A 25,490-nucleotide genomic window follows, 5' to 3' on the forward strand; every position below is an offset into this window, starting at 1 on the left:
AACTCCAAAATTGGTTCTTAAAAGAAGCGAGCATAGCACTAAAACTGGCTTGTGAAAATGCTTTTAAAGAGGTCCGTCAAAATTTTCAAACGGAGGATAAGAAACAGCAAATGCATGAAACACAACAACAGATTGAAGTAAAGGAAATAAATCAGGAAAGAGAGATAGAGCTTATGCAAATAATAAGCATAGAAGAGGAGACTCAAAAGGAGGAAACTTTGAAATGTGGGGTGGTAAGCCAAGAAAAGTTGAAAATACGAGGAAGGAAAAAAGGGCTGCCAAAACCCCATTTAAGGAAAAAAAAGAAAGCAAAGAACGGTGAAAAATTGAAGAAAGGAGGGAAAAAACACAACGATTGGAAATATTTAAATAATCAGGAAAGAGGAAACAGGGAAAGAAAGGTGAACTACTCTCTACAGGAACACAAGAACTGGCGACATATGGAAGAAAACGCAAAAAATCAGAATAAGAAAGAACTGGAATTTTGTATTGTTGTAATAACGGCTGATAAATGTATGTAATTTAATAACTTTGTCTGGACGTTCAGAGAGTGATATATGGAATATGAAATGATAGTGGAAAGGATAGAATATGAAAATTAATTTTTAAGCTCTCATCAGAAGAATAATGAATTTTCTTGGTTGATATAAAGGAAAAGGATTTAATGTTGCATTGTGTTGGATAATATATTAGAATTGGAAAAGTAATATATTATAAGTAATAGTTGCATTATTATGTGTTAGAGGGTATAAGTATGGTAAGTGTGTTATAAATTGGTTAATCGTGTTTGTGAGCAGAAATTGCAAAATATTGGCAAAGTATAAAAATTTGTTACTAGGTAACTAGGAAGGAAATATGAATAACAGAATTCTTATTAATTTTATTAAGTTGGTTTAAGTTAAGGGATTAAGTGTTGGAGACAAAGGCAATGATCATGAGAGTCTAAAGAGTAATTTCATAGGGGAAATGTGTTACTGGGAGTTTTTTATTTATTTTTATTTTTTAATGCATATTGGTTGTAATGTTGTGTGGCAATGAGCATTTAAGATGATGAGCTAAAGGTTTAAGATTAATATTTAGGATAAATATGGCTTCATGAGGGTAAGGAATTTAAAAGGACCTTAAGGAAGACTATTGGAAATATAAATAGACGTGGTACTGGGTTAAACTAAGGTGGAAAATATATATATATATATGAATTAAGAGTGTGTTAGACTAGATTTTGGGGTCTTGTAACTAAAATGTATGGGCAAAAGAGAATTGTAAACATTTCAAGTATAAGTATGCCAGCTGATTTATATGAAGTGTGGAAACTTTGATTGAAGCATGATGTTATGTTTTGTTGTTGTGTGTTTGTAAAGTACAAAATCCCAATAAATATATATTCAAAAAAAATATTTAATTCAGTTTGTATTTTATTTAATAAACTTCATTCTAATTTAGAAGAAAACCAGTTTGTACCTGTTATCTCATAACAAACGTTTGCAGGGATTTTTTTATACCCAAAACAGAATTGCTGTCTCTTTGAACAATTATTCCTGCTAGGAACCCCAATGCAGTAGGGAAGGTGGGAAAGTAACATGTGTTCCTTGGGGTGGAATTAGTTCCAGGAAACCATCATACCCTCTTTATGCTAATTCATTTAAATCCAGTTTTGATGGCCTCTACATTTATTTCCACATAATCTTCTGAGTTGATTGGCCCAATCAACATTATTTTACTGAGTTCTGGATCAAATTCATAGCAGCAAGAAGTACTAAAAGGTGCTGAAGTGCCTGAGTACTTGAATTTCAATACACAGATTTAATTACTGGAGGGCTTAGAAACTCCTTAAATAAACTGCTTCTTTATATCTTCTAGTCAGGCCTATGCTGGCAAAGTTAGCATAGGCTGTAACAATGAAGGCGCTCTCACCACCATAACAACATTCGCTCACCCATTTACCTTTGACCACCTGCTTTCTTTGCAAAGCAGATCTGCATACCGATATGCTTGAAGCCAGTTCTGCTGGAAGGAATAGCACCACATCAGTTCCCAGTAGCAGAGGTGATGTATCTGTTTCCACTCTTGCTGGGCTGCAATACATTCCTGGAATGTCACCTGAGCCTAGAATTCAAAATCACATTACAGACATATCAATGAATGGTACCTGCCTTTAAAAAGCGCATTATTCAAAATTATGGCTACTTAAGGGGGTCTACAAAGTAAATGACTAAGTTTATGACTATCAAGAAAGTAGACAATGAATTTGAATATGTAATGTCTAAGTAAGATTCACAGCTGGTTGTGGTGAGGAGAATATGGCCATCCTCTGATCCATCAGATTCTAGTAAAGAGGTCTTTAAAAACCTATATTTTTATTAAACTCAGTGTGCCAACCAGAAACCTAAACAGATGGTACATAACTTGTTTATGAGGTTAAAAATATATGAATGATATTCTCAGAACAGGCTAATGCTAGGGATGGTGTGACCTTCTGACACATCAGCCCAAATGAAGTGAACCAAAATAAAGAAACAGTTGAGACAGCATGCATCTCTAGTTGATGGTATTAGGTAAGAAGGAAGGAGCAGAAAATACCTACGTTTTCTGAGGGTTTGTTCTCTTATGCGAAATTCCTTATGGCCTTTAAAGTAACCAGTGGTTCCTTTAAAGTATCCAGTGATAACTTTAAATTTGAGATTAAAATGACTACCAACAGCTGTCTTACTTGGCTTTATTTAATCTTTCTGTAACCTTGGGAAGAACTGAAAGATTTTGCTTATTTTTAAACTTAGCTCACAGAAAACATTCTGGGTTGGATCCAAAAACTGTGACAAAGGGAAAATCTGTCACCTTGAGAGTGTTTCTTTATTCCCTGCATTCCCTTGAAAACCATTCCTCACAGTTAGGAATCCCTGTGATACAGGACTGGGAGTTGCAATGGAAAGGGGGAAATGGTAGAAACTAGCCTTCTATACTCTTGCATGATGACCTATTCCACAAATGGAGCAGGAACTTCCACAAGGGGGGGGGAGGGTCTCCACAAATTCTTCCATCCCACTTAAGGCCTCTGCAGTGCATCCCTACATAGTCTTGAAGGGTCCCAATTCATCTCTCCAGGGACCTGCTCTGCAGGGGAGGCATCTAAATTCACTGATTAAATAAACCTTGAGAAGCAGCTTTTCAAGGGTTGTAGGGGAGGGGAAGTCAGTTAAGATCCCTTCCATTCTGCTTGCAGATCCAACCTCATGCTTTAAAACAGATGTCCCTTGTCAATTTCTTTTATTCGCCATATATAGAATTCTACAGTATACCCCAGAGAAGGAGGTTATTAACATTTACTAACAGTTACTATAGCCAGTACAAGAACTATTTTCTTAGAATACTTCTATGTCAAGCTTCCTAATCAAAGTCCTAATCAAAGTTCATCAATTTTCAGGGAGGTACTTAAACTTATTGTGTTTCTGTAGAAATCATTCACAAAAAGGCATTCTCTAGAAAATGATACAAAGCATATCTCCAAAAACTCATGCAAATTACAAAATGCTAAACTGAAAAATTGATTTAATAATTATATATTTGTGTCTGTATCTATATACACAAATACACTATGTATGTGTGTGTGCGTGTATAAAGTGCCATCAAGTTGCAGCTGAGTTACGGTGGTTAAAGGCAAGTGATTAAGCAGAGGTGGTTTGCCATTGCCTTCATCTGCAAAGTTTTCCTTGGTGGTCTCCCATCCAAGTATCCACCTTGCTTTGCTTCTGAGATCTGATGAGATTGATCTATACTATACCATTCCACACACCCTTATTTATTTATGTGTGTGTATACAGATAAAGATAGATAGACAGATAAAGATGGGTAAATATAAATGGTATGGACTGCATCAACACTCTAGAGCAGGGGTGTCAAACATGCGGCCCAGGGGCTAGTTCAGGCCCCCGGAGGGCTTCCATCAGGCCTTCAGTGGAACTGGCCATCTCCTGCTTCCAGTTCTGCTGCTGGTTTGCCAGACTCTCTTAATCACTCAGCTATTTCATGTTTTAACCTGGGTCCTAGACTCAGAACTCTGAGCATGAGATTTCTGTGGTGAATGTCCTGTTCTGCTGCTGCTATGTCATTGTAGGTTTGCAGCTTACAGATACACACCTGAACAGCATACTCAAGATTGCAACAGCACAGACATTTTGATGCAATAATTCAGAGCAAGAGGTGTCAGTTATCAGATACTATTAAATAAACAAAATATTGCAAGAGTGCTAATGTTCTAAGCATGTTTCTATTTTAAGTAAAAAAACCACCTTTGTCTTTGTATCCTTTATAAAGTTTATATCTTCGCTACCTGGCATTACATTTTATGACACACATGGCCTGGCTTAACAAGGTCTCATTTATGTCAGATCTGGCCCTCATAACAAATGAGTTTGACACCCCTGGTCTAGATATTAACTTCAAACTAAGGCCAGCATTAACTGGTAATCCCGCCTCTAAACAATTCACTAAAAATGGTGTAAACATACTAAACTGGATCTAAATTACTATGAGAGAAACAAAGTTCATGTAGAATGACATTTGCTGCTGCATCCAAGTGAGCCCCCCCCTTTCTGTTCCTCGGATGGGTCAGAGAACCTTCATAAACTACATGGGATCAAAACACGAGGCAAAAATCGGCAAAACCAAAAACCCCCACAATGCCTTCTCAGTCACCAATTCTGTTAGTGGAACAGCAGCACCTTTGGATCCATCCTATATTTTTCATAAATAGTCACACTGGAAGCTATTAACTTCCACTGGTTTCAGTAGAACCATGACTGTAGCAAACAGTTTTTTGAACTAATGTGGATGGAAGAAACTAGCTCTTAAAAAATTCCTCAAAGCTACAGCACCATTAAATTGTATTATGGTGGGTGGGGCTGTTACCTTTTCAAAGTTTCCTTTTAGGATACCTATTCTGGCATCATAAAATAGAGTGAGGGCACCCTGGACAAAAAGAAAATGACAAATTATCACATTTTTAATAATAGTGGAACAATTACTTTATAAAATGCCAAAAACAATATAAAACGCCGTCCTGAGCCTGCCTTGTTGAGGAAGGCAGGGTATAAATCAAATAAATAAATAAAAATAAATAAATGAAAACCCTACTTTTGGAAACTTCTGGAGATAAGGTTGAAGGAGGGCCTCTGCTTCTAAGAGGTTAGATTCCCCTGTTCCTGTAAACATAAAAAAGTGTCTTGAGTACTGACAATGTTTCAGAACTGCAGATTAAGCCACTAACAGTGCCAGTTTAAGCAGACATACACCCTTCTAATTCCACTGAAGACAATGGGCCTAGAAGGGTGTAACTCTGTTGCAACTCTGTTGCAAGTAAACTTCTGTAGGTGTAACTCTGTTGCACTCTGTTGCAAGTAAACTTCTGTAGCTTTACCAGCAAACTATTCCAGTTTATATATGTAATAAATGTATTTTCGGTGAAATACAAAGCAAAACATAATGAACTGCAATGAATGCCAACAGATAGTACTATAAATGAATATGCTGGAAACAAGAGTAGAAAAAAACCTTCCTCTTGCAATTTGATTCCTGAATTAGATTTAAAACTTTAAAAATCCATCCATGTTCAAGCTTTTCAGGTATAAATTGTTATACGATCTTGAACTTATTAAGAGCTGGTACAGGCAGACTTACCTCAAGCACCACGCAGATATGGAAGCTAGTCTTGAAAATACCTGTTCCTTTCCTCCATGCAGTCCAGTCCTCCTTAGATCAAATTTCTCTCTCTTTTGTGCTGTTAGCATAAGCAGAGCTGCACCCTTCTATAAGCCCACTGACTCCAACGGATTTAAGAAGAACCATAACTAGGGGTGTGCAATTTTTTTAATCTGGTATTTTTTGGTTCAGGTCTATTGGACCTGAAAATTTTTCAGCATTTCCAGAAAACCCTCGATCCTAATACTGGTAACAGTATTCAGATCTGGGATTTTTAGGAAATCCTGGATTTTTGGGGGTCCAACAGACCTGAACCAAAAAATACTGGATTAAAAAAAACAAGCCAGCCCAATCTTGGGACTGGCTTTGCTTCTCTTGTAGTCAGGTTTAAACTGGGCTGCAGGAGGATCCAGACCCAGGATCTGCATGCCACTGCGAGCAATCTCCCTGTGGCGCACAGATCCCGGCTGGGTCTGGCTTCTCCTGCAGCCTGGATCTACACCCTGGATCCTCCTGCAGTAGGCACTGCAGTAGAAGCCTGCCTCTCTGTTGCTTTTGGATCTACTGGTAATTTCCAAATATATCTGGTTTATCCCTGGGATTTTTTCCAGTTTTCCCAAGAATACCTGGATACATTTCGGATGCTGAACTATACTAAGAAAAAAGTGGGGTTTTTTCCGGTTTAGATAGAGCTGAATGCACACCCCTAGCTGTACCTCTGTTTAGCACTGTACTCTTAATTGCTTTAGGAATTGATCAGCACTGCTGTTAATTCCAGTTAAACCTAACCACGGCTTCCTATAATCCAGGATCTGAAACCCATTTACAATTGTTCATATTGCTATTCAAACTACGGCATGAAACTACACACAAACAAGTACAAACTACAAACTCATAAAATACTTTACTAAAAACAGAACTAAAATAATGCCTTCTCATGTGTCATCTCACAGCAGACAGCCTTTGTAATTCTTACCCAGGATTAACGAAACGTAGGTGTGGTATAGCAGCAGAGTGAAACTACACAGTATGGCCCGCAGACTGGCACCAGAAGCCCCTTCTTGTAATTGTTGGAGACCCAACTCCTATCAGCAATAACACAATTGTACAGGATGAAACAGCATTATCTCTCATTTATAGCAATAACAACAATTTTAAATAGTACGAAAAGGAAGACATACGAAAAGGGAGAATGGTTAGCTTGAAATTCCGAAGGTATAACAGCTGAAAGATTTGTGTTATAAATTACACTGCTATATCCTTTCTTCAAAGACTTCAGAGCCTCACAACATTAAGTTAGGTTAGGCTGACAGACAGACATCCCCAAGGCTTACTACCCAGGGGAACTTCATGACTGAGTAGAGAATAGGCTTTTACCTCCCTCCAAGTCCAGCACTAGCCACTGTACCACACTGGTTATGTACAAATGGGTTATGTAAGCAAAAAAACCTACAAGCAACTTCCCAAAAGAGAAACATACACTAACAGTACACTCCTAAGGACACTTTCCTGGGAGTAAGCCCCACTAAATAGCCTTGAGTAGGTTTCCTAAAAGATCTGCTGAGGATTGCTCTGTAAATAACCTATGTGATTTAATAAAATTTAAAACCCATTTTCAGCAATTTGTCTTTGTCTGTGACCTGACAGAATCTTAAGCAAAGCTTCTGTATAAAGACAGCATGCATGGATCACTGACTTGCCTAATGTTAGAATACAGTGTCACATCAAAAGCCTTTATTTAATAAATGCTACCTCATACAAGCCTGAACAATGAAACGCACACAGGCTGATCCCTAGGAAAACCCCACCACCACCTATTTATAATCTACTGAGAAAAAAATGCCAAGTATATATTATCTGTAGCCTTTTCCAACCTCTTTGTGGAACATCTGCAGCCCATACAGACACAAAACATACAGTTGAAAAATGTGCAACTTCGTTTCCACACTGCTCCACTCTCTGAATACAAAAGCAAAGAATGGATGCTAGACTTTCCAGCCTGTTGCAGCCAGTCTGTTATGCTGCTTGGCCCACCTGCATCTCAGACTCTCTTAATATCTGAACTGCAGGAAGAATGATAAAGTTCCATGTGGTTTCTGCCAAAGTAATAGAAGAGATGGAAAGCAGGGCACAAGGAAAGCAAAGAGACAGGAAAGAAAAGGAGAACTGGGAGAAAAAGAAAAGAGCATGTGTACAATCTGGTACAAAGAAAAGATAGCTGTATAGGGGAAGGCTTAACAGAGAGGTGTTTAGTGAGGGGGGAAAAGTGTGTGCTATGGGAGAAAATAGGGAGTTAAACGGGAATGCAGAAAATGGAACCAAGATAAGATTGCAACAAGATAGCTTTTCTGTGCTTAAATGCACAGAACCCTCCCTTGAATAAACAGAAGTGTAAAAGTAGCCCTCAAAGTGATTTAATTGGTGCTCTCCTTATCTGATGGGGGGGAAAATTGAGAACACAACCTGTTTTGTCAACAATGATATACTGATCAGCAACAATAGTGGATAGTTTAAAATAGACAATCAAGGCTTATAAAATTAGTGCTTTGTACTCAAAGGACTAGTAATCATGTAAACAAAATAATATACCCTATTGCCTGAAAACCCAATAAATTCTAGAAGCCGGAGGATTCTTCCTGGTAAAAGGGACAACATCTGTAACAAAGGAGAAACAAATCATCCATCATTTTTTTTGTAGCCTTAAAAACTCAACAACCTGCCCTGACCTCGTCAGATCTTGGAAGCTAAGCAGGGTCAACTCTGGCAAGTACTTGAATGGGCGACCTCCTTGGAATACCAGAGGCAGGAGGTGGGGGCAGGCTTTATTCAGCCACCTCTGAATATCCTTCAAGCCCCCAATAGGGGTCAGTCACCAGAGGTCGCCATGACTTCCAGATGCACACACACGCACATATGAAAAACACCCCCCCCAACACCAAAACGAAGGAAAACCCACACTGGATTAACTTTCAGTTAATTTGAATACAATAAAGTTGTAAATTTCAGTGGCCACATCCACAGAAATTCCAAAATATTCTACATTTTAAAATTAAGGAATTGTAGCATTACAGCTCGGTTCTGCAAAATTATGGTTACAAATCAAGTTTACGTAAAACAATAACACTACAAACCATATTTTACATTGCAAATGGTGTGTCATAGCTGACATAGTTTGGATTCAAAGACGCATACCAAATTTAATGCTCCTATCCCTAGTTGCACACCCCCTTCAAACTGGTAGTAGGTTTCATTCGTGCTTTTGCTATCCTGGGTCATCTGTAGAACTTGATGACATTCTCTTTGGATTTGAAAAGAGAGAGAAAGTTTTCCAATTAAATGTAGTGATGGAAAGTGCATCAGTAAAATATACAATGATGTAAAAATTCTAAAATTGCACCTGTTATCACTATAAATCGAATGAACTTATTTCAGAGACTTCATTGTTCATCATGTAATACCTTCCAGCCTGGTCTCACTGTAGTGATTTCTTGTACTACATTCTTATTACAGTAAATGGTTTGTTATCTGGCACATGGTTATTTTGAATGCTCGGTTAACCAGCCTGTGTCTTCACACACACACACACACTTCATTTCTGCCTCTCCAGCCAGTCTGCTTGATGCCTCTGACCATTGCCGTGCTTCTGACACAGTGTTACCAGTTAATGTCATCCTGGGATGCCTCCCTCTGCTGGGACCCAGGTCTGCTGGAGGGATCCTGGGCAGCTGTCCCACTTCTCTGGCTGCTGCACTGGATGGCTAAGGGGAAGAAGTCCCCCCAGGCACAGGGGCTGTCGCAATGGTGTTGCCATGGGTGGGGCTTGTATGCTGCAGATTCCTCTAGGTAGGGGGCAAGGCAGAACAGTAAGCTTGAATATCCAGGACGTTTGATTAACCAACAACCCCCACATCCTATAACTACTGGATAACACAGGTTTTACTTTTTTTATCCAGTATAGCACCATCAACATGCAGAGCACTTTGGTGAAATGATATCTCATCACCCCCCTCCACCTTAAGCAGCCTGTGTAAAAGTCAAAACATGGGGAGGGGGGTCACAGACATTTAGTGCAATGTAGCTGTTGAAACTATTTTAACAAATGGCTTCCTCCAGCTCAGTCCCAATTAGAATTCATTCCATCTTTAATCCAGTACTTTTACTTCAACATCTTTCTTTCTTTCAGACTTCAAGGAGCAGAACCCAAGGATTAAAGGAAAAATGTTCCTCCCCATTTCCCTGGTGACAAAGAGGGGGGGAAGTTTCAAGTCCCATGGGAATGCATATCTCTGCAACCCTGACAAGCAGAGGCCCTGGGAAAAGCATACAGATGTGTTGCAACATAGACAACAAAAGTAACAGAAGCGCCTTCAAAACTAGCTCTTTGCTGAAAAATTTTAAAACTATAAAAATTAAAAGAATATAAATATAAAACCTTCAGCAAGCAAAGCACTAATTTTAAGGGTTTCTATGGCAGTGAAGTGTGTAGATTAACTCTTCTGTGACATTTTTAAAATGGTTTCTGGCACACAAATAATTAATTTTGAAGTGGTTCCTAATGGTTTCGTTTCTGTTATACAGATTGCACGTGTGCACATCAGCACCCCAAAAAAGAACAAATATCAGAAACCTGTTCAAAACAGTTTTCTATTTGTTTTGTTTCTCTTTTACAACACACAGGCATGAATTCTATGGCTACAGAGGTTCCCAAAGTCTGTGGTCTACTAAGACACCTTGGAAAAATTTAACACAACAAAAACCGTAAAGTTCTCAGACTGTTCAATGGATTGCACAAAAATTGAGTTTGACACAAACAGCAGTCTGATGGGGAGGACCAAGATTTGATGATGCCTTAATATGATCTCACCATAATGTTAGTTTTTATTTGTCTGAATCTAGCTGAAAATCCACGTAAGGGCAGAAAATACTGAAACATTAACAGCTGACTAGGAAAAGCAAAACATCCTTCTTGAGTTGAGGTAAAATGTCAAGTAGCCAATGGAATGTTATTTATTTATTTAGGAATTTTATAGTCTTTCTCCAAAAATGTACTTAAAGTGGTTTACAAGAAGATCAAGTAGAGTATTAAAAAAGCAACATAAAAGTACACAGGTTTTTTTTTTAAAAAAAAAGACAGCAGAGATCTCACTGAAAAAGCAAAGGTTCAAGCAGCACAACTGAAGTGCCTAGTTGTAATTAAAAGCAGCATAAATCCCTAAATCAACCCTGAACCACAATAACTATTAAATATTCAAAGACTTTTGGAAGAGATGTTTTATGATTTCACCAGAAGGCAAACAATATACAGTACTTCTGTAGAGGGAGAGTAACTTAGTAACCACACATGAAAAAGACCTGTCATGAGCGCCTACCAGCCTCACCTCTGATGCGGTGGCCTTCTCCCTGTAGGACACACTTGGATAATATTAATACCTTGGCAGGTGAAGTTAGCTTTTCAGGTACTTTGGATCCAAATTGTGTAGGGCTTTAAAAGGCAGTTACTACCAACACTTTACTGTTTGAGCCATTAGAATACAGTTAAATTCTAGTAGTTTTGATCCTTTGTTCTTTATTTTCATTATTAGGGTAACCTCACACCCACAATAGCCATAAGACGTCAGGAGAGAGCTGTGGAACAATTTTACAAGGAGGATCCCCCCCCCCAGTTGCTTAAAGGGATACTTTGGTTTCCAGCCGAGTTGAACCAACAGAACTCTATTTTTCCCTAGCAGTAAGCAGTGGCAGAAAAAGATGTGTGAAGAAACAAGTCTGGAAAAATAAATATTTTCATTTAGATCTGGTAACCTGAGACCTTTGCCAACTAGGTATATGCCTCGCCTGAGTAAACCAAGAAGTATCTAGTGGCTTCTTAATCACACATAGTGACAATCGTGGTGGCATAAAACAAGTAAAACCAACCATGTATATACTAAAAAAATTGAAAATTAAGAATTGAAGCATTTCTGCTTGAGTACACAGCTGTGAGGAAACAGTTTCTTTTTCTTTGTCTGAAGGAGGTACAGATAAAGATGGCCCAGTACTTGTAGGATAAAAGGATTGAATTAGTTGTGCAGTATAAACAAAGACTTGAGCATGAAAATCTGAGGACACAGAAACTGATAGTTCTGATTTTATACGCACCAGTCAGTCAGAATAGGGCATGCCAAGTCTAAGAGATGAGGAAAGCCCACACAGGAGACTAGAGCTAAAAGCACAAAGAACAATCTGAGGCCCAGAGAAAGGTACACAGGGGACCACAAGCAGCATACTCAAAGAAGAGGGAAGAGTGAAGTAGACTGCAGGAGAAGGAACATCAACATGCCTTAGATATTCAGAGTTTGTTGACAGAGCTAAAAGAAGAGTTCTTTTCTAAAGACATCACACCTTATTTCTCTGCAGTCTTCCTTTATACCTTGGAGAGAAGCAGCTCCAGTACATCGACGTTTCAGCAATGAGCAAGCCCTGAAATCCAGATAAGTAATGATCTAAATGTCTTTGATTCTCCAAGCCCTGAGAATGAATATCAGAGGCACAGGTAGAAACTCCTAGAAAGAATGAGATCATTGTTGTGGTGTAGTTGGTCCTGCTGAGGACCACGGCTGAGCAAAAAAGGAATTGTCAAGGGAACGATGCCAGGCAAGGAAAGATAAAGGATATCAGTCCCTCCCAGATCACATAGGTAGCTGTGAATTCCCTGAGAAATTCTGTACAACTCTGGGCATTCTCATCAGGAATGAGGCAAAGGAAAAATCTGAACCTTGTATACTTCAGTATCTCTCTCTCTGTGTAGGAGATGTTTTCATGGGTTTGAACATAAGAGAAGCCAATGCTGGATCAGGCCCAGGGGTCATTTCCTGCAGGAGCGCACAGGAGCGGAGCTCCGGCAGTAAAGAGCCCAGGGGGCAGGCACATGCAACAAGCCCCACCCCCTGCTCCCAGCAGCCCTCAGTCAGAGCAAGAAGCAGCCAGGTATGTTGCAGAGCCCCCCCCCGGCCTCCCGGTCCAAGACAGTCCAGTGGAACCTTTAAGTCCAAGTTTTATTCAGGTACAAGCTCTCCCTCCTCTGCGAGGACAGACCCCCCCAATAGCTGGCAATCCAAAAGAGTCCAGTGGAGCCTGAGCGGTGGGTGTTGCCTTCTGACACACTTCTGGTGATGTCAGGGGGTGTGGCATATACAAATAAGTTATGCTAAGGAGTTATGCTAATGAGCTCCTGCACCTCTTTTTCTACGAAATGACCCCTGATCAGGCCAATGGCCCATCCAGTCCAACACCCTGTCACACAGCGGCCAAAAATACCAGGTGACATCAGGAGGTCCAGCAGTGGGGCCAAGACACTAGAAGCCCTCCCACTGTTGCCCCCCCAGCACCAAGAATACAGGACATCACTTGCCCCAGACCAAGAGTCTGTACCTTGTGGCTAATAGCCACTGATGGACATATGTTTATCTAATTCCCTTGAAGCCATCCATGCTTGTAGCTGCCACCACCTCCTGTGGCAGTGAACTCCATGTGTTAATTACTCTTTGGGTGAAGAAGTACTTCCTTTTATCTGGAAAGGGGAGGGGGGATACTATGGTGAAACAGCACCTCACCCCACAGGAAACCTGCTGTGGGATAGAGTATACTGAAATGTTGGTAACTGCCTGGGAAAAGTCAAAAGGTCTTTATTTAATATATTTATACCCTACCTTGTATCTCCATACCTATGATGGCTAACAAAGCAATAAGTTGTCATCACATCAAAACAATATATCAGCCTATCAGTAAGATAAAAACAACACACAAAAACAATGCACATGTCATGTAATCAATAGACTCCAGAGGATGTTAGAGACCAAAACTTCTGGAAGGTCCCAGCAGGTAAAGAGGAAGATCTAAATAGGAATGGATCCCTTAAGATGAGACTTCTTGGAGGACTACACCAAGGAGACTACAGGACAGAAAACAGAAGTTAAATGTGGTTTACATTTTGAGCCATGAGGTGAGGGAACAATTACACTCTGGTAACATCATGTTCAGCTACCCACTAATTAATTTCCATCACTATGGATGTTAGATTCAAGGACAACAAGAAGCCCTTATTTCCTACTTGTTATCTCTTGCTCCAAGTTTTTTGCTTGTTCGATATTTCATGTGCGTTTTGTAAATCAATACCTGTTAAGTAAAAACTATATTCCACCCTTCTTGTAATTTTCTGGTCTTTTCTGAAATTTTACATAAAAACCTCCCTTGGTCTACACTGTCTAGGGAATTAAGGGAAATCCTTCAGATCCCCACTCATGCCATGGAAGCTCACTGGGTGACCTTGGGGCCAGTCATACTCTCTCAGCCTAGCCTACCTCACAGGGTTGTTGTGAGGATGAAGTGGAGGATAGAATGATGTAAGCTGCCTTGGGTCCCATTGGGGGAGATAGGTAGGTACAAATGAAGGAAATTAATAAAGATTTCTGAGATAATAAGATTTCCGAGAACCGCTAGTCTCTCAGGAATTTGCTTCATGCTTACTGTAAATAGTCATTAAAAATTAGGAAAGAACTGTGGAGGAGCTAAAGTAATGGCTAGAAATAAAACAGAGTGTAATAAGTGCAGAGAGGTAAGAGGCAAGGAAAGGAAGGGCTCTAATAGTAACGATGAGTCTGTGCTTGAGTACAGAAGCAAATAGGAAGCAATGTATGGATTAAAGAGGAATGTCAAAAGAAGTAGATAATTTTGGCAGCAGAATTCATGTTTGAAATGACAGAGCAGGGGTATCACATAAGAAGGTCAGGGAGGAAACTTTTGCAATAGTCAAGACAGGGAGAGACCAGAATGTGAACAAAGTTTTTGCTGTTGGGATGAATAATAAGAAACACATTTTTGCAGTGTTGTATGGGGAGAAGTTAATAAAACTAAGGCTTCATGCCTGGACCAAGATAATAGTGTTGTCAGTGGATACAGAAAGTATGCAAGTAGGGGAAGCCTTAAGAGAAGAGAAATTCATCTGGGTGTCATTAGCATACAGGTGGTAATTAAACTTGTGGGATTTGATGAGGTCATCTAGGGACAGAGCACAGAGCAAGTCAGAATAGCAGAATAACATACACAGACCTCTGAGAGACCCCGATGCAGCTGGGAATGCAAAGGAAGAATTTCCCCTGTGGAAACATTAACGGAGATAACAGGCAGGCAGGACAAGTACCAGCTAAAGACAGAAGCATGGAGCCAGATAACATGAATTTAGCAGAAGATCAGTAGACTTAAAGGCAGCAAAAGTTGAGGCTGTCAATGATTTGGGAGAGGGCAATGTCAATGGAGGGCAGTAGGTTGGGCAGGAGTTGGAGAAGACAGTGGCAGTAAGTGCATACTCCAGAAATCTGGAAGAAAAAAGTAGAAGGAAAATTAGAAAGTATTTGAAAGGCAGAAAGATTCTAAAGGGAAGTATTTTTGCCAGTGAAGGGGTGATTATATGTCTGAATGCAGTATGAGCAGGAAGAAAAAGATAGGTTGAGTCTGTGTTGTAGAAATATGAAAATGGTAAGGATTTAGCAACCAGAAGTTAGGAGAAGATAGATTAAAGGGGTACAGGGAGTAGTTAAATAAGGATAACAGCTGAATCAGTTTGGGGACAGAGAGCACAAGAAAGAAGATAAAAGTGCTGACAGGAAATACCGTAGTGGACCTTAACAGAGTTATCATAACTAAAATTTGTATCCCATGATGCACAGCGGCATCTCTGATGGAATGGCTTTTACATTTGTGCAGGAAGGAAGGCTGGTTTTTGCTTGCTCCCCCTCCTGCTGCAGATGCTCAGTCCCCGTCCCCCCATACACTGTTCCTTCAGGTCCACTGATCCAAGAAGCATGATTGGGGGTGGGGAATGAAGATTGCTGTGAGAGGGGCAGGTGGGGAAATTTACTTCCTGTAGTGCAACTCTGCTTGCATTGCTTAGAATCCAAGCAATGCACCTCCCATTTCACACACACACGCAGAGCTATTCATAGGTGGTAAATGAAGATTGCTGTGAGAGGGGCAGGTGGGGAAATTTACTTCCTGTAGTGCAACTCTGCTTGCATTGCTTAGAATCCAAGCAATGCACCTCCCATTTCACACACACACGCAGAGCTATTCATAGGTGGTAAATTACTGCTGATTTGGAAACTGCTCAACCAATGTACAACTATAAGGTGCAATTCAAAAGCCTATACCAGCAACATTAACACAGTACCAGCCTTTGTCTCCAGAGTCCACATGAGCATGAACTTAGCTGCCTACTCCTAAGAACCTCTCCAGGCTCTGATATACATACAGGAGCCAAACCTGCTAAAGTTTACTATAACCTTAAAGCTCACAGGCCAGTGACTGTTTGATAACAATGACAGTCCATAGGCTGTGAACATAAGATATATGTCTTGCAAGGAGAAACTGGGATTCTCAAAACTGATTTCACCAAAGAAAAAAGATGCCATTGCCCAAAGAAGAGCACTTAGATGTCCTTTAGAAACCATAAAGTATAGGTTTGTCTACTTTATAACATTGCAGGTGCTTGTGCAACAGGGAGGATCAAGATGCCTTTGACACCTGGCCTTCCCTGATCAGCTATTATCTCCTCCGCTTTGGCCGGGAGGACAGGATAGAAATCTAATAAATCAAATCAATCAATCAGTCTCAAAGAATCGCTTCACGGGTATCACAATCGGCCTCATCTAATAAATTTATCTTGGGTGACTCACAAATGTGGTTTTTATTTTATACTCAAATAGTCCAATAACTTACTGGAACAAGGAGGCGGCTCTCACTTTCTTTTGAGCACATATCCATGCACAGAATAAGTGCACATAACCTCCTCTTTTCCCCAAATGTGCCCTTCTTTGTTCATTAAATTTTCCCTGTGTTTTACAGCAGCAGTTCTCAAATTTTTGAAGCAGGATCCACTTTTAAACCTTCTTATCTTTTGAAGGCTCCGCACCAAAGTGCCACAGGCTGGGGCCTGACTCAGAGGTAGCTGCTACCAACAAAGGTCCAGGCGGAGACAGCCAGGAGCAAGCCAAGCCCCTGGGAAGCAGCAGGGCCATAAGGCAAAAGAGAGGGTGGGAGGATGCAGCTGTTCCACCCTTCCTCCTCCTGCTGGTTACTGCATCATGCACCTTCCAACCATACCCCGGGACAACAGAAAAACCTGGTGCCATTTTTTTGTTCTCTCAGCAAAGGCAGGAAATCCATTTGCTGTGACATACAAAAATAGTACACATGTTCTGGTGACTTACTTGTATATTTGATAACTTGTTCTAATTTTGAGGCCACCCTTTATGAAGTTGACCATATTTTCATCCTGGAAAAAAGGGCATAAAAAGATTAAGCAAAGCTATGTAGTCGCAAAGATCATACTAAAATAAAATTGTTCAAGAGAAGTGTAAACACGGAACAGAATTTGCAAAATAAAATATATATTCTTATAAATTAAATTAATATTAGAATGTGTAAGCTATTCAGAGACACCTTTTGACTATACATTACAGTAGACAAAAAAATTCCAAAGGTAAAATTGACACAAAAAGCACTTATGCATTGTCATGTTGAAATACAAGATATACCACTAGATGGTGGTATAAGTACCTAAAATGCTCTATTGGTGATGGAGGAAAGTGCCATCAAGTTGCAGCTGACTTATGGTGACCCCATAGTTTTCAAGGCAAGAGATGTTCAAAAGTGGCTTGCCATTGCCTGCCTCCATGTCATGACCCTGGTATTCCTTGGTGGTTTCCCATTTCATCAATAGTAACCAGGGCAGACCCTGATTAGCTTTTGAGATCTCTCAAGATTGGGCTAGTCTGGGCCTTCCAGGTCAGGATAAAATGCTCTATTTAATAAATACATCTATAGACAGTAACCTTTAATAAAAATATGGAACACTTAAAAATGTGTGTGTTATCCTCATATAGGGGCCAGTTCCAGTTTTGCTACGTGTGCCAATGAAGTGAATTATACCTACTACACACAGTAACCAAGTCCAGTTTACCAGGGGTTAGTGATTTTAAAGAGAAGCATAATAATGATTAGAATTGCTCAAAATTATTAATAAAGTATTTTGTAGGTAATGGCTTCTATCCAGTGGCTATTTTTACCAGTAGAAGAACAATTCCACTGGAACAAGAAGACTAATGTTTTAGGGGGACAATAATGAGCTACAGCAGGAGGGGCAAGTTGAAAAATCCCATTCCATGAGCCCCAGACCGCTCAAAGTTCTTGTTGGATATTGGCTATTGTGTCCACTTATGTTCATGTTTAAATACAAGATAACAAAGTCCATTCAAAGGAAGGAAATGCTAAACATCTGTACGCATACTAATTAATGATTTATTCAGTATAGGCTTAAATGTACCAGCTCAAGCATAAGAGCAAAGGTATAACTAATGTCAGCATACTAGCCCAGATCCCAATGTCCTCTTCAATCAAACGAACACTAACACTTGCCTCACTTTTCAGTTGCTGCCAAGTTGCAAGATTCAGAGCATCATGCCCTAGTTTCCAATTAGCCTGCTCATCCAGTTTAGGTGCACAGATGCATAAAAGGAGTTTGGCAAGAGACAACTTGCCGTCAAGTTATGCTTTACTTCCTCTTAGTGTTGGGCAAGTTATTCTTTATCTCTGCCCTCTATTTCTGCTATCGCTTGCCCTGTACATCTGTCCCCTCCTACAAGCTAATCTTTGGAGCTTTAGAATTTATTCAGACTGTCAAATCCCTCTACATGACTGCCTAGAGATAAACACCCAAAAGGAAAAGGTTAGCATAAACTGGACTTTTACATACAGTGACCCAATAGCAGTTTGTACAATTTTTCCCAATAGCCACAATCACAGAGACAGCTACTGGCTCCCACACATACAGCGTAAATCACATTAGTGTTTTCATATGTTCACATATGTGATTGCGTGAAGAATCTGAAAGTAAGTTTTGGCCAAAAGTTCTTATCAAAGGCTGCTTATAATGGTTATTATGGTAAAGGTTCTTTCATGGAAATAATCATAAAAACAAAGAAAAGCAGGAGCTTCAATCTACAAGGTGTCAAGTGACTGTTACTCTAAAGGGAAAGGGAAATGACTACAGTTTAAAGCCAAGAGACCTACTTTGTTTAACAACGTTAATAATCATCTCAAAAGGAATGGATGGCAACATTTGAAGATACAAAACAAGTGTATTAAAAGCTCCAAAATCTAGAACAAGAACACAAAAGTACTTAAACATCACTACATAGTTTGGTAATGTAATGGTAAAATAACACCAGTATTTGCACAATAATGTATTTTATCAGGAAGAATCTTCCTCATCACTATAAATATACTTCTTGCTTTTGAAGCTCTAACTTTAATGGTAGTAATAGACATAAGGACAAAAGGCCAAGTTATATAAAAAAAGAATGCCAGATCATATTCTATTCCAATGCACTAGCACACTTTGCTATCTCAGACTCAGATCACACATGCCATATATCACTCAAGTTTCTCCCTCACTACTGGTATGCATGAAAGACAGGGATACAATTTTAAATGAACCTGTATTATTTTCATTAACTGATGTTCATGAAACAAAGAAGATTTGGAAGTGCAATTAAAACTTCATGCATTTTTATCACCTGTGAACAGATGCACATTTTTAGTCCTCCACCCACTGCTTTGACATACAGTTGTACACATTTGGGGATAGTTCTCTTATATTTTAACCTTTATTTCCTGTAAATAAGTGTAGGGGGGAAATCTTGTCAGTTTTGCATAAACAGATTTGTTTCTCCCTTATCCTTTTCTATTCTCCAGTGAAGTTAACATGACAGGGAAAAAGCACTATCAGTTTTACCAACGCTGGGAAAATACATCTTTCCATCCTCTTTCTTTGCCATTATTGCTGCTTCTGCTTAAGGGGGAAAGAGAATTCCCTCAAGAGAACACACACATGCATTCTGGCTTTGTTAAAAACAACAACAACAAAAACCAGGAATTACTTTGTATAAGTGATAAGACATGGGGAAACAGAGAAAGGTTTTCCCCAGCCTTGCCAGTTTCCCTGGGGAGTGTGGGACACAGTGAAGGAAAATTGTGTTTGCCAGGCCAGAAGGATACCTGTGGGACTGTACCAGAAATTGGTCACAGGGCATTATGTGACCAGCATCTGAGACAGGTAAGCAAGGGGTAGGGCAACATTTAACTAAGTCAAAAACATATCTTGTGAATGGTACCAATTTACTATAATTGAGCAGGGCATATTTACAAATGATAAAAAGCACTTTATACGCATGAATACATTTTTCCTAAGACAGAAGAGCAAAAAATCATTGTCTTATCTGTGAACTATGTATTCTTCCCTAGCAGACAAGAGTCATTACTGATACGGCAGCATTTGAAGCCCAACTTCTGCAATATATCCATCCATCCATCCATCCAGACACACACACACAGCATTATGTTTGGATACACTTTATAGCACGGCAGAATTTACATCTTTATTAAGAAACTACCACAACTTTTAGCAAAAGAAATTTTAACAAAAAGAATCGTAGGCTATAGTGTATTCCAACCACACATGTGCATACACTGCTGAAGTGTGAAGACTACATTACCTGCACAAATGTCAGAGCTGCTTTCTGTAGTAAACATTCAGCATAGCAGATCTCTGCATGCATTTCCTCTGTTGAACAAAAAAGAAATTATATAATGTAACAATTGCTATATTTAAAATATAAATGAATGATATTAAATAGTTGTTTCCAATCGCCCCCCCAAATCTAACCTTTTTTTCTTATATTTTAATCTTACTCCATTGTTGATATCATTTATGTTGATGGTCCATTACTGTTACCTCCAATTAATTACCAAAGTTCTTCATGTATATAAGAAGTTTCCTTTCCCTGGATTTAACAGCGTAAAGGCCATGAATCCTTAAAATACTCAGTTTGTCAGATGTACATATATATAATTATAGTAAAACGTAAGTCAGTAAATTCTCATCTGAGTTGCTGTAAAGGAGAAATGGAAGGTTTGTGTCACTTCTCGGTGGTCGTGGGATGGAGGAATCTGAAACACAGAGCAAGAAACTCTCCCTAAGGGAGGGGTTTCTCTCCCAGACTGGCTCTGAAGCAGTTCCGCTCCCACTCCAAAACATCCACCCATACAATAGAGTGACAAACAATAGGTAAGCAATCTATGAGAATCAGCAGAGAGCACTTCAGGAAAAAGACAAAATTCCCTAAAGTCGAAACACCATTATTTGAACTGGCCCAAGAACCATCCCATAGAGAGACCGAGCTCTCCCCTGGGTGGGGAGAGACTTCCCTACCCCAGGACCACCAAGAAGGAAGATTCACGGTGAGACAAACCTTCCATTCTCCGGTGGTCCAGAGTGGGGCAGTCTAAAACGCATGGGATATATAAAAGCAGTATGGTCTTGGGAGGGTAAAACTTTGGCTCCTCTGTCTGAAAAGGTATGTTGCAGGACCCTTTTCCCGAAGGCAGACTTAGCTGAGGCTGCCTTCTCAATATGGTAATGTTTGGTGAAGGAATGGATTGACCACCAGATGGCTGCCTGACAGACCCCCTCTAAGGAGGGAAAAGATCTATGGGCTGCTGAGGTTGCCGCCTCTCTGAGCAAATGGGCTGTGTTACGCCCAAAGGAGGATCCAGGCCCATGGTCTTATATGCCAGAAGAATACAACCTCTGACCTACCCACTAATGGTGGAAGTTGAAACCTATTTCCCAAGGAGGCTTTCCTGAAGGACGCAGACATGATGTCTGTTTTGTGAAACCTCTTAGTCCTGTCTCGGTAGAAGCTCAGTACGTCTAATCAGTGCCATTCCCTTTCCCGAGAATGTTTAAGATGAGGGCAGAACGAAGGAATAATTAGTTCCTCCAACATATGAAAGGAAGAGTTAACCTCTGGGACAAAGGCTGGGTCACGGCGAAACACTGAGCCCACTTGCGGGGGAGGACAGGATGGAAATCTCATGAAATAAATAATACCCTGTCATTGTGAAAAAGACACAGCTCTTTATCACCAAGTTGGCAGCCACCTGTCTTTTCAGGGGACTGGAGCTTAAACCCTTGTCCAAATCCACCTGAAGGAAGGAAAGATCACCCACTTCAGCTGAGCATGGGTTCAACCCTTTCTCTGAGCACCAGGACTGAAAAACTTGCCAAGTATATTGTTATATATCCTATTGGCTGAACGCTTCCTAGAAGCTACTAGGGTGTCTATAACCTTATCTGAGTAACCAATCTCTTTGAATTGCAACTGCTCAACCTCCAGGCTGTGAGGCTTAGCATCTCAGGCGGTGGATAAAGGACAAAAAAGGTCCTTCCTGATCGGGAGGCACCATTGTTCCTTGGAGGACTCTCGCAGCAGGTCTTGGAACCATGACCTTCATGGCCAGAATGGGGCTACCAGCACTACTACTGCTCTTAGAGCCACGATCCTCTAAAACACTGTTTGAATTAGCTGGGTGTATGGAAAGGTGTAAAGCAGTTGGTCGGGCCATGCACAGCTCAGAGCATCTACTCCTATGGCCTGAGGACACCTTGCCCTTAAGATGAACCTTGGAACCTGCTGGTTGTGCTCTGAGGCGAGGAGGTCCATCTTTACTTTGCTGAATCTGCAGCAGATTTGGTGGAAGGTTTCTCTGTTCAGTACCCATTCTGATTGATTCAAGGAATCTCCTGCCAAGCCAGTCCACTAGGGTGTTGGACATCCCTGCCACACAGACAGCTTTGAGCCACCACAGGTGAGTCTCCACCAGCTGCAAAATCAGCATTGCCTCTGCATGCAGGGAGCTGAATTTTGTGCCCTGCTGACAGTTGATATAAGACTTGGCATTTGTATTGTCTGTGTGGACTAGGACATACTTCCTAGGAGATCCTGGAAGGCTAGGAGGCCCCACCTGATTGCTCTGAGTTCTAGAAAACTGATGCTCCGATTGGCTTCTTTGCAGGACTAGGTCCCTTGCACCACTTTCCCATGGGAGTGAGCTCCTCATCCCCTCAGATTGGCATCTGAATTCATCATTGATCTGTTCAGTTTTTTTAGCTGGGTCCTCTCTAGAAGTCTGGATAGAAACAGCCACCATTGGAGCTCCTGGGTCAGGCCTTTTGGAAGCTCAGTGACCTTGTGCCTTCTGTGGGCTATTCTGTCCTGGAAAGGAAGAAGCTGCCTTTGGAGAGGGCAAGCATGAAACCTTGCCCATGGAACCACATCCTGACAAGACACCAACATCCCCAAAAGTCTTGCCAGGACCACGACCTCCACATGAGACTGTTGGGTAATCTTCTGTAACAATGCAAGGATTTTCTCCCTTCTTTCTTGGGACAGGAAAACATTGTCCTCAACCATGTCTATGGTGAACCCCAGGTGAGGTACCTGCTGGGCTGGGGACAAACAACTCTTCTCCCTGTTGATAATGAGCCATGGTCTTGCAGGCAGGAGACAGCCCATTCCACATCTTCTACTCCCTGTTGACACAAAGGGGACCTGATAAGAATGTCATCCAGATATAGGAAAATGGAGATGCCCTGGGTTATCAGTTGTGCAACTAGTTAGACCAGCACACCTTGGTCAATACTCTCAGGGCCATCTTGAGAACGAAGAGAAGGGCCCAATACTGAAAATGATTCCTGTCATACGAGAAACATAAGAACCTCTGATAAAATTCCCAAATTGGGATGTGAAAACAAGCCCCCGTCAAATCTATCAATGCCAGAAAATCCTCCTTTTGAATCGATGACACTATAGACTCAAGCGTTTCCATCTGGAACTTTCTTTTCTTGATCCTGAAGTTTAACCACTTTAAGTCTAGAATCACTCTCACATCCCCATTCTTCTCTGAAACTATGAAAAAACCTGGATAGGCCCCAGATGCCTTTTGGTCATCTGAGACTGGCTTTGTTGCTCCAATGTCCAACAGATGCTGGATGGCCTGAAGAAGTAGCAGATGCTTCCCTCGGCAATGGTTCCTTGGGACTTGTATAAATGTAACTGAAGGAATGACACTCAGTTCCCCACAAACACGTTGTTGTGGAGCCTAGATTCTCTCAGTCCATTCAGTCGTCTCAATTAATCCTCTTCCTTCTCTGTTGGTTCTTCTTTCATAAACAGCTTTAATGAAACAGGCTCTGTCCAGTTAGTACTGCTTCCTTTTCCAGGGCTTTCACTCACTTGTTGCTTCATCCACACTCTGGTTAGAGAGACCAGCCATTCACTTTACATGCAGATTTTATATTACAAGAGTAATCCACCCTTTATTATCGCTTTTTGATCTGCTTGCCACCATCCAATATAAGCTAGACACAGTCTCAATTTCGTCCACAATCTACAACTCGCTGCTTCTCACTGTAAACACTGTCCCTTTAAAAGTACTGCCACATTTAGAGCCGTTCCCGTCGAATATCCCACTTTAGCCAGCAGATGGCACCCGATTTCATGCTATAGGAAGAGTCTATGGTTAGGTCAACTGACCCAGCCCTCCGTTTTTCTTCTTCCTGAGAGAAGCTTGCGTCCCACCTCCCTCAAAGCCTTCGATCGCCATCTTGGAGGGTTGGAATCGCCAAACCTACATACGCTTGTCCCGGTGGTCGCTTCGAATCCAATACTGGGAATCAGGGTAGGACCTTCGGGGCAGAGATGTAGCCCCCCTGTACCGGCTGACGGCCGGGGCTCTCCAAAGCCCCCTAGCTAGGAGCCCATTGCCTATGGGCTCCATGGGGGAGCATGCACAAGCACGCTCCCCCCTAATCCCCGATTCATGGCACACGTCTCTCGGAGGAGCCAAGAGACGCAGCCATCGCTGAAGTGCCGAAAACTGGACATTTCACCAATCTTCCTCATGAGTAAGAAGTCTTATAACGTTGGAAGATATCAACCTCTTGATTCAGCTTAGTTTCTTTTTTTAAAACAGTATAACTTCTTATTTATTTTCTTCTTAGTCAAATTCTCCTGAAAAAAGCATAGTTATAAGGAGTGGAGAAAGACATGAAGCTGAATGGAATAGTTTTGTGTCATTGTTAATTTCACCACAGTGGTTTTTGGTCTCTTGGCATGTAGCTGCACACTGTGACCCCTTCTCTGGCTTTTTTGAGTTTAAACACAAGCTGGTGACTGGAGCATCCACTACCAGAAGTTTAAAGCACTCTGCTGCCTCAGGCACCAAGGATTAGAAGCGAGAGATGATGATATGACTATTTTTGGTCCTTGCCAGAGTTTCCCACTCAGTTTTGACTACCTTGTCTAAGACAGATGGGAATGGAATCCCAAGGGGGGGGGGATCCCCCCCGTGGAAAAGCTCTGGCTGAGCCATCTAGTCTGGTTGGATCAGGTTCCTTCTTGCTGTAAGGGATTTCCAAGATACATAGGAACTTAGGAAGAAGCTTAGGAAAACCTTCCTAGGGGAAAAGACGAGTCTGCATAGTGGTTATTAATGGAACTTCATTTTGATAGCTCTCCCTCCGCCTTTGGAGAGGAAGAGTCAAAGAAATCTGACTCTTCAGAATCATGGTCCATCAAGGTTCTAGTAGAATGCCTATTAGGTGGAGCTTCTTTTTGTCTCTTTAAATGAAGAGGAGAAAAAGAATCCCTACTCTTCCCCCTCCTCCCAGCACCAGAACTGGAAGGTGAGCGGTGTCTAGTTCTTGTAGAGGGCCTAAAAGAATCACACTGGGGATAGCCTCTGATAAGGTTCCTTTGATCTCCTTATGCATTTCCCACTTAATCCAGGCCAAAAGATTGGCATGGGCATTATCCCCCAAAAGATCTGGAGCAGGGGTTTCAGGTTGCTTCCAATTCAGG

General features: G+C 40.9%; 1 protein-coding gene across 1 annotated transcript in view; it reads right to left on the reverse strand.

Annotated features, from left to right (window-relative positions):
- The window catches only part of TTC39B (tetratricopeptide repeat domain 39B), a 48,624-nt gene that overhangs the window by 14,136 nt on the left and 8,998 nt on the right, over positions 1-25,490 (reverse strand). Inside the window, exons 4-12 of the mRNA XM_015425412.1 lie at positions 20,283-20,350; positions 16,938-17,002; positions 12,076-12,153; positions 8,887-8,992; positions 8,284-8,349; positions 6,671-6,779; positions 5,131-5,198; positions 4,906-4,965; positions 1,945-2,106 (exon numbers count right to left, since the gene is read on the reverse strand). Of these exons, the coding sequence (XP_015280898.1) occupies positions 1,945-2,106; positions 4,906-4,965; positions 5,131-5,198; positions 6,671-6,779; positions 8,284-8,349; positions 8,887-8,992; positions 12,076-12,153; positions 16,938-17,002; positions 20,283-20,350 (782 nt within the window). The remainder of the gene's footprint in view (positions 1-1,944; positions 2,107-4,905; positions 4,966-5,130; positions 5,199-6,670; positions 6,780-8,283; positions 8,350-8,886; positions 8,993-12,075; positions 12,154-16,937; positions 17,003-20,282; positions 20,351-25,490) is intronic.

Source organism: Gekko japonicus, unplaced genomic scaffold, assembly GCF_001447785.1.
Source record: "Gekko japonicus isolate JY-2015 unplaced genomic scaffold, Gekko_japonicus_V1.1 scaffold191, whole genome shotgun sequence".
Lineage (NCBI taxonomy): Eukaryota > Metazoa > Chordata > Lepidosauria > Squamata > Gekkonidae > Gekko > Gekko japonicus.